Source organism: Phragmites australis, chromosome 1 (genome assembly GCF_958298935.1).
Source record: "Phragmites australis chromosome 1, lpPhrAust1.1, whole genome shotgun sequence".
In the NCBI taxonomy this organism is placed as follows: domain Eukaryota; kingdom Viridiplantae; phylum Streptophyta; class Magnoliopsida; order Poales; family Poaceae; genus Phragmites; species Phragmites australis.
In genome coordinates, this window is record NC_084921.1 from 54,698,040 (window position 1) to 54,707,759 (window position 9,720).

A 9,720-nucleotide genomic window follows, 5' to 3' on the forward strand; every position below is an offset into this window, starting at 1 on the left:
TCCTCCTCCCGGCGTTGGAGCTCCCCCTCGACGTGCTGGAGCTCCTCTGCCCAGTATTGGAGCTCGGCGCGGGTCCGGTCGACCTCGTCCTTCTGGCGGGCTAGGTCAGCCTGGAGGGCCTCTGCTGCCCTCTCGCGGTTCACGGCCGCCTCCTCCCGCTCCTGCGCCTGCCTCTCCCTGGCAAGGGCCCCGGCAACTTGCTGCCGCGATGCCTCAGCCAGGCGGGCGGCGTCTTCCCGCTCCCGCGCGACCTCCGCGCGGGCCTCCTCCAAGGCCTTCCGCCCCTCCTCCATAGCGTGTTGTTCGTCCTCGTTGGCGGCACGCACCGCGGCGAGGCGGGAGTCGAAAATGCGCCAAGACGCGGTAAGCTGCGCTCTCTCCCGCTGCGCCATCTCCCCCGCTACGGCCGCCTCCAGCCGCCCGATCACCTCCCGGGCGCTCCCAAGCACGACCGGGAGAGGGTCGGCGGGTTGGCTGGGCGGCGGCTGGGCGCTGGGTCCCCTGCGAACCTCCTCCGGGGGGCTTAGGGTCTCCGAAAATTGCCGCGCGGTCATCCGCCCCTGGCTCGGCGTGCTCGGGGCGGGCTCGGACGGCGCCGGACGCTGGCCCTGGCTCCGCCGCCACATCCGCTGGCCCTGGCTCGGCGGCCAAGCCCGCCGGCCCTAGCTCCGCCGCCGCGCTCGCCAGCCCTGGCTCCGCCGGTGCGCTCGGCTCGGGCGCGCTTGGCTCAAGGGTTGGCGCCGGCCCCGGTGTCTCCGGCCGCCCCTGGCCCTCGGCGGCACCCGTAGGCAGCCTGCAAGAGAAAAATGGGATTAAAAAACTCAGAATTTAGTCCGAGCAAAGCATGCCCAGGAAAGAAGGGAGGACGAAACTTACGCGGCTGTGTGTCTTCGGTACTGCCACCTCGCTGCCGGAATCCTGTACTCCGGGCTCGACGGCGTTGGCCCGGAGTCCTCCCTCCTCCTCTTCCGCCGGGGGCCCTGCGGGGCCGGCGTGTGGTCTCCGGGTGCCAAATCGGGCCCAACCAGACGAAGGCTCGGTTCCAGAACCGCAGATGCTGCCCCCGTCGACGGCCCCGCGCTGCACGGCTGGCCGTCCCGGTTTTCGCCCTCGCCTGGCGACGGTGACGGCGGGGGCTCCGGCGCAGGAATGAAGAGCCGGGGGCGCTTCCCCCGGTCCTCCGGGGCCGGCAACGCCGCCGCTGCGCTACCAGCGGCGCCTCCTCCTCCGGTGCGGCCGCTGCTACCTATGGCAACCCCGCCGCTGGCCTGCGACCCGCCGCCCACAGAGCCCACGCCGTCAGTTTGCGCTGGGCCGCTTACGGCCCCCTCGCCGACCGCCTTGTCCACCGCGGGGGTCTCGATGGTCCCAGGACTCCGGCGCCCCGGCCGGTCGACCAACCCCTGGGCGTCGAACTCCGGCAGCTTCGCCTGAATCGCCACCCAGTCAGGATTGGCGCAGAGCGCCATCTCTTTCCACGGGAGCTCCGCCCGGCTCAGATCATCCACCCCGGTCACCACCCGGAGCATGCCCCTCAACTCCGGCATGCCCAGGTCCCAATCCTCGCCGATCTGGGTCCGGGTGATGTCCTCGGGGCCGATGTAAAGCCAGCAAGGCCGGGCCCGCTCTCGCAGGGGCGCCAGGCGACGGCGCTGGAAGTCCGCCACCACCATCACCGAAGTGAGCCCGGCCTCGCGCAGGAACTCGATGCGCTCCAGGACCGGCTCCAGCTGCGCGTCCATCGGCGGCGGCACCTCCCAGGTCGCCTTTTGGGGTTCCGCCGCCACCTCCGGCAGGGTCAGATGATTGTGGGGGTTGACGTTGACGTAGAACCAGTCGCGCCGCCATTCCTCCTACTTGCTTCGCAGCACCTGGGGAATGTATCGCTCCCCCAAGCCGTCCTGCAGCCGGAAGCTGCAGCAGCCAGCGACGTCCGCGGTGGAGAAGCCCCTCTTCTTCCCGGCCGACCGCAGCGTGAAGAAGTGCCAGAAGAGCGTCACCGACGGCAGCACCCCCACGAACATCTCGCAGAGGTGGGCGAAGACCTCCAGGATGACGACGGAGTTGGGGCTAAGATGCACCAACTGGATCCCGTAGGTGTCGAGGATCTGGAGGAAGAACGTTGAGAACGGCGGCACCAGCCCGGCCGCCACGAAGGAGGTGAAGAGGACGATGCTCCCCGGGAGGTTTGTTGCCGGCGGGAAGCTCGCCGGCGTCACCACCGAGGCCCCCTGCTGGCCTTCGGGGACCAACAACTTCCGAATCTTCCCCACCGCCTCCTCGTTCAATAGGCGGGACTCCGGCAGCACGCCGTCGGGAGTCCTGTCGCGGCGGCTTCCTCCTGTTCTTGGCATTTCGTCGGGGCGGGGGATGATCTGGACGGTGCAGAAGGGAAGGTGCTCTGATTGCCTAAGGAGAGTCTAGGGCTCAAGAGTGCAAGGAGAGCAGGGGCTAGATCATGAGATGGCGTAAAGAGGGGGGCGGTTCGCTCCCCTCCTCCTTTTATACCCCAGGAAAATTCAAATGTCGCTCGCCACAGCGCACTAGGCAGGATGGTTTCCTCGATCGACGCAACCGCCAGGCGAGTCTCCCACGGGTCGTGCGGTGTCAGCGGTTGCCAGGCGTATTTTCCTCGATTTGTGTGGCTGCCGCGCGTGCCGCCTGCCCCGTCGTCGTGTGCCGCCTGTCCCGTCGTCACACCCTTCGAGAGTTGTGTGGACGCGCGTCCATTCGGTTCCCCGTTGGGTCGTCCGGAAGACCTGAACCGGAGGGACCACCCTCTGGAAGCTCGCCACGTGGCGTCGGTATCGGCCTCGGCCTCATTAGCGACGAAGGGCCCATCCGCAGTCTCTGGGCCATTGCCTGCCAATGGGCCTGGGGGCTGCTGTCGGTGTTTCAGGAACCGGGGGTCCCCGAATCCCGAGGCCAAGCCAATAATCCGCCACGTGGCACCATTCCGCGAAGTCTCTCCCCAGGGGTGAAAGAGATTGAGTCCCGGGAAGAGAGTGCTCGGGGAGGTGTACGGCGACCCCCGAGCACCCTAGTCCTCCGGCGACTAGGAGAGCTAAGTGCCGGGAGGAGCGAGCCCGGCGTCGCTAGCGGTGACCCCTGGGCACCCAGGAACCCCGAGGACCCGTCGAAGGAAATTCCGGGAGAGAGTGCTCGGGGCTGCGGGCAGCGGTCCCCGAGCACTCGGTTCCCAAGGATCCGTTCAGGAGCGCCCGGGAGAGAGTGCTCGGGGAGGTGAACAGTACCCCCGAGCACTCGGTCCCCCGAGGGCAAGAAAGGGCGTTCTCGGGAGAGAGTGCTCGGGGAGGTGAACAGTACCCCCGAGCACTCGGTCCCCCGAGGGCAAGAAAGGGCGTTCTCGGGAGAGAGTGCTCGGGGAGGTGAACAGTACCCCCGAGCACTCGGTCCCCCGAGGGCAAGAAAGGGCGTTCTCGGGAGAGAGTGCTCGGGGAGGTGAACAGTACCCCCGAGCACTCGGTCCCCCGAGGGCAAGAAAGGGTGTTCTCGGGAGAGAGTGCTCGGGGAGGCGAACAGTGCCCCCGAGCACTTGGTACCCCGACGACCCAGAAAGGCCCCCGAGGGGCCCACCGATGAGGTGTCGGCCAGTTAAAGGCCCGAGGCCGTATTTAAAGTGCGTGCGTGGCCTGCCCCCTCCAACTGCTCCCGTCGCGCTCAGCGTCAGTTCCTGCCACGTTCTGGCAGAGAGCGCGTGGGGTTATTAATTGCACAGGTCTCGTCCCGTGCCATCCGGCCCGTCTCAGGATAGCGTCGTAAGGGCCGAGGCGTTCCGTCTGCCACGCTGCTGTGGCAGGGGAACAAGACAGGACGGGCACGCCGGGCCGCTGTGCGGCTGCCCGGTGGGCCCACTCCACGGCGCCCGTTGCCAGGACATTTATTGTGACGGACGACCGGGCGTGCGACGTATTTTCCATCCCCGGTCACGTCACCCAGAGGAAATGATGACGCTCTTTCCATTTATGGCGCCTCAGAACTCGTGCCCCCCTCCCGTTCGGGGCACGTTGCTGCCGGCGGGTATTTAAAGCAGCCGGTGGCGCAGAAGAAAAGAGGAAGACCCGGAAAACGGAGAACGGAGATCAGAGAACATCTGAGATCTGATAAGTGAGCAGCACGAGACAGACCGAAGAACTTAGAGCCCCAGGCTCTGAGATAGACCAATATTCTTGTAACCAGCAACATCCTTGAGGGACTTTCTCAGGGCATTTATAGTATCCATATAGGAGTAGGGTGTTACGTCCCCGTGTGGCCCGAACTTGTCTAAATTCTGGTGCATTTACTTCTTCTTTCGCTAGGTCACTCTACCACCACCGGCAGTTGCATTCATTTCCATTTACTTCTCCGACGAACATACTCAGGATCATCCCCCGACCGAATCTCTAAAAAGGGGTCTCTCGGGATCCCTGCGACTGGAGTTAATCCTCCGACACTCCTGCTCTCTGATCGGATCTGGGAGGACGAGGAGGGAAGAAAAGGCTGGTGAGGGGAAAATAGACCTACCTTCAGTCGATTGCGGCGCGGCTCCGTCCTGTCCTGGGCTGGTCGGAGTGTTAGCGGGAGCACACGAGGCGGAGCGGCAGTTGGGCGATGGTGTGGGAATAGACACTCGTTAGATGTGGCGTGCGAAGGGCAGGGATGGAGTGTGCACCAAGTAGCGAGGGCGATAGTGTTTCTGCTGGAAATCAGTTTTTTACCCTTCTAATAAGAAAAAAGATTGTGTGAGCGATAGTGATTCTGCTAGAGATATTCTAAAGGCATGCTACTCGTAGGAAATTCGAAAACCATGTGTTTTATCCACGCCGTGCACCTTCGATTCGACGGTCTGCACACACGCATGCTGCACGATGAAAGGACACATATCCGAGCCTCAGTGAGAGTCTATTTGTGAGATACAATCTTATAGAAGTTCTATTCTGCTGGCCTTGGGCTCAAACCATTGCGTTGAGACCCTTCCCTCGGCCCGGCCAACTCATGACTGAACCGTCGTCGTTGGACTAGCCGAGGACCAATCATGATGCAATGTCTGCAGGTTAGGATGCGACGCAACAAGTCAGGATTTCGTCTAGTCTAAAGAGTGCAGCCCAGCTTGAGTTCGGATGGGATGGCACAGATTTGCACCGCGTCAACTGCACATGGACGGATCCCTCCCTCCCTGGCCATTTGGAGTACCAGCTAACTTCTGACAGAATTTCGCTCGGTTCCGGTGGCAGTATATTCGACCAGGTAGATGAGCTGAAACCAGATCTCATCGTTTGTTTGTTCCATTCACTAATTAAATACGTATAAGCTGGAGATGCGCACTTCCATCTTGTCCTTTTGCCAATGATATAGCTAGATAACAACAATTCATTCAATTCCCTCCATCTTCGCAAGAACATTCCTAACTTTCCTCATCACTTCGTGTTCACTAGTCCTTGTCCCAGTGACGCTACAATATACTGCGAAAATTAACAAATGCAAGGAATATATGCTTGTGCTTGGTACAAACCTACCACTCTGTAAGGTACTTATTCAGAAATACAAGTATAATACTTTGGAACCTCCTGGGCAAGTTTTGGATTCCCACAGCCCCCAGAGATTCCATAATTGAATTGAAAATGATACTCCAGTGATGTTGTTGTACTCCACTCTGCTTGGCAAGCCTATTTGCACTGTATCTTACTATTTGAATTATACTCCCTATTTATGAATTCAGTTAAGCTAAATTATGCAACTAAGTTGAGTAATACTTTTCATTCAGCTAACTATAATCCTTATAATCATCTGCAGTATTTCTCAGTAAAAACAAGGGTTAAGAAGGAACAAACTAAGCATCCCATTGCCTTATTCAAGACCCCGCTAATTCAAACTAGATATCTTATCAGATTCCTATTGGATCAAACAAGAACATTGAAAAATTAAGCCCCGGAAGAAATAGGCTTGGATGAAGTTCACGATATGAAGATCCAGATTCCGAACAATAGAAACAAGAATTCAAATATTCCAATCGTTTTCGCCTCACAAATTGAAGGAGCATAAGCATCTCTACAACAAGAAGCGCATCAGAGCAATAGACTTAGAATAACCCTGAACCACTGCTTTTCAGCCCCTAATTTCCAATAGATGCTCGTGATTCGCAATATTTAGTAGAAAGAATACAGTGCTAGTAATCCTTTAATTGATGTATATACAGTTAATTTTCATCGCACGCGGCACGCTCTAATAGAGAAGGTCAAGGTGGAACCTATGGGACAGGGTTATGCGATCTTGGTGAAGCCGCCGCCGCCCGCCATCATGACCTTGAACTCCTCGAAGGAGATGAGCCCGTCGCCGTTCTGGTCGACGCCCTCGATCATGCGTCGGCACTGCGCGACGGAGGCCGACTCGCCGAGGCCGCGGAGCACGCGCGCGAGCTCGGCGGCGGAGATGGTGCCGTTACCGTCGGCGTCGAACACCCGGAAGGCGTGGCGGAGGTCCTCCTCGACGGCGGCCGTGTCTCCCGCGACGGTTGTGTTGAGGGCCGCGAACTCGTCGAGGCTGATGAAGCCGTCGCCGTCGCCGTCCGCCTCGGCCATCATGCGCGCCACCTCGTCGTCGGAGGCGGCGTGGCCCAGGCTCTCGAACAGGGCCGCGAGCTCGGACCGCGAGATCCGGCCGTCGCCGTTGGCGTCGAACTTGCGGAACACCCGCTCCATCTCCTCCTCCGCCGTCCGCGGTGGGGACCCACCCAACGACACCGGCTCAGCCTTCTCCGGCGGCGGCGACTTGGAGCGACGGCCGAGGCGGAACAGGGAGGGCACCGGCATCTTGATCTTGCCCATGGCTCTGCCTCGCGCTTCTTGGTGGGGTTAATCCGCCGGTGGCTTCGGCTTTGGGTTTGCCTTGTTTACTCACGGACCTTGCTGCGTATTTATAGAGGCTGGACAACGGAGGCGGGCGGGGAGTTCTCCATTACCTCACTCGGAGCCTTGGAAGCGAGGGAGGGGAGAGGCAGGAGGAAGTTGCGCGCCTGTGCGTGGCGCGCGCTGTCCGTTACGTATACGTGGCTGACAGGTGGGGTACCAATGGGGAGGAGGAGTACTGGTCTCTCGCGTGTTGACTAGCGGGTTGCAGATACCGCAATCGCCTTCCATACTTTGCCCCATTCTCTCTTTCCTTTTCTGTCAATGTGTAGTAGTCCGCCTCGGACGAAGTGGACGCATCACAATTCACAAGAACCCAAATGCGCTCGAGCTAAAGGACAATATGCCCCCACACTGTGTTCTCTCACCTTCCCTGTCACCGATGCCTCTGCCAACTTACAAAAGCGTGGCTATTTCTGTTTTCCCTGTGAATTCAGAGAGCACACTGGTAAATCCATAAGCAACTACACACAAACTAGTTGAGCAAATATGTTTCAAACTACAAGCAACTCACATGAACCAGCAAGACCATATAAACCCACGGAACAAAATTTGCTTTAATTTACAAATAAAATCCATACCAACTTAGAACCGCAAAGCAAATTTGTTTTATTTTACAAGCAAACCAGCACAATCTTGAGCAGCAAATTTGTTTTGATTTCCAAGTAAATTTATAAGAATTCAAAGAGCAAATTTGTTTTAGTTTAATGGCAACTATGTATAGATCCAGAGAGCAAAATCAATATGGACTCACAAAAGCAAATTTATTTCAATTTGAAAGCAAGTCCATATGAATTCAGAGAGCAATTTTATCTTAATTTAAAGGCAACACCGTAAAGATTTAGCGAGGTTTCCGTGCTCAACCTCTATGTTGGCAGTGGTGGAGCACCGCTCACTGCTCGGAACGATGTCAACAGTTTGATCTGTGCGCGTGGAATTCCGATTGAAGCATTGAGGCGATTTTGACGGATTAATGTAAGATTATCTTCTAGAGAGATAGAGAGAATGGTGGAGGAGTGTCGTTCTCACAAAAGAGATAAGTGTGGAATGTATGGAGCGGAAGAGATAAGGCTAACATAAAACCAATTTCACATGAACCGATGGAATTATGAACACATGTGCCCATCGATCCACTTGAACGGGCATGCAAACTGAAATGCTAACACGCGTGTGCTCTAAAAGAAGAAATTCCCTAATAATTTTAGTACTTGTCTCGTACTTTAGAACAAGCAATTCACATGAACCCAAAGAGCAAATCCATATAAACCCACAGAACAATTTATTTTTCAATTTAGGCATATGTGAAATTCCGATTGAAGCATTGATGCTAGATTTTGACGGAGCAATGCAAGATTATCTTCTAGACAGAGAGAGCAGATCGAGGGAGAATAGGGGAGAAGGAGCGTCGTTGTCACAAAAGAGATAAGCCTAGAACATATGAAGCAGAAGATATAAGGTTAACATAAAACCCACCATCTACAAGATTCCATGTGAACCAATGGAATTAAAAACACATGTGCATGGATGGAGCTACAGGTAGTCCTGATAGACGTAGGACTATCATATAATTTTGGTTTTTATTTGTCAGTACTTCAAACTTATCAGCCTATAATCAGCGATATCCTAATAATATTGTATTACCGTAATGTTGGATTTGCAGTTTTGTAGGTATTTTTGTCTTGTCAGGTATGTTATGCTGAAAAAATGTGGGTTTTACTTTGTAAGACTTTATTCATATTTAGACTATTCATATTATACTTTTAGTAAATTTCAAACTTATTTGTTGAATTTATGATTTGATAACTTTTAATATATTTATATTGTACTTTTAGTAAATTTTATAATTGTATATTGGATTCAAAAATTTCCACCGGACACACCCAGTGATCAAATCCTGACTTCGCCACTGCACATGCGCCCATTGGACCCCTTGAACAGGCGTGCGGACTGAAATGCTAACACACGTGTGCCCAAAAAGAAGAATTTCCCTAATGATTTTAGCAGTTGTCATGTATTTCAGTTAAATATGGTAAGGTCTATGAAGTTCCTATTTCGTGACCCAGTTCTAGTGTATTTTGGTAGTCTAACCCAGAAACACTTGTTTCTTGTTAAATCATTTCAACCAACACATTTTTAGCACAAGCCTGCATTTTGATCGAGTATCAGTTAGCTTGTCGGTATATTTCATCATGTGACCTCTCACCTCTCTCATGGAGGTTGACACTTCAATTCTAAATTGCTTCTCAAACGAAAAAGAAAGAAAAGATGCTAGAAGATAACTTGTCCCACAAAAACATCCAAAATCATGTAAATTGTGTGAATGGGGTCGAACATGATGCCACACGCAACACTGCAATTGCTAACGACGGTGTGTGGATAGCCAACGAGAAGGATAAGGTATTGCTTACATTAGGAGGGCATGTTTTATTCCTTTCCCAATCCTTGGAAGGCCTTTTAGTTGGATTCTTAAGGACATTGAAAGTAATATAGTGACATATCACAAACCTCTTGCATGGATAGAGCTCCTGCTTTTGCATAGAGATGAGAACTGCGATCATGAATCTACAATGCTTCTGTCATGGTTTATCTCTATAAATTTGGATCGTAGGAAATTTCCCAGGACCCTTCACAAAGCATTGTTTCCATCTTATGCAATTGGCTGGCTACCAGAATTTGTTCGCGCGGCATTCACATCTATCCTGTTTGTGGTATACTGGCATGAATGTCTTCAAATTGACCAGGAACCACCAAAATGCCTTTTTTAATACATAAATTGCTATACACACACACACAATATAAAAAATAAGTCGGTTCC

At 54.5% G+C, this 9,720-nt stretch overlaps 1 protein-coding gene across 1 annotated transcript; it reads right to left on the reverse strand.

Moving 5' to 3' along the window:
* Nucleotides 1–5,974: 5,974 nt before the first annotated feature.
* Nucleotides 5,975–7,007, reverse strand: LOC133928505 (probable calcium-binding protein CML10). The gene has a single exon (XM_062374856.1). The coding sequence runs from the start codon at nt 6,822–6,824 to the stop codon at nt 6,261–6,263; it is 564 nt and encodes a 187-aa protein (XP_062230840.1). The 5' UTR covers nt 6,825–7,007; the 3' UTR covers nt 5,975–6,260.
* Between the last annotated feature and the right edge of the window lie 2,713 nt (nt 7,008–9,720).

Coding starts and splice junctions, on each gene's coding strand:
- LOC133928505 (XM_062374856.1), bottom strand. CDS start 6,824: ATGGGCAAGATCAAGATGCCGGTGCCCTCCCTGTTCCGCCTCGGCCGT.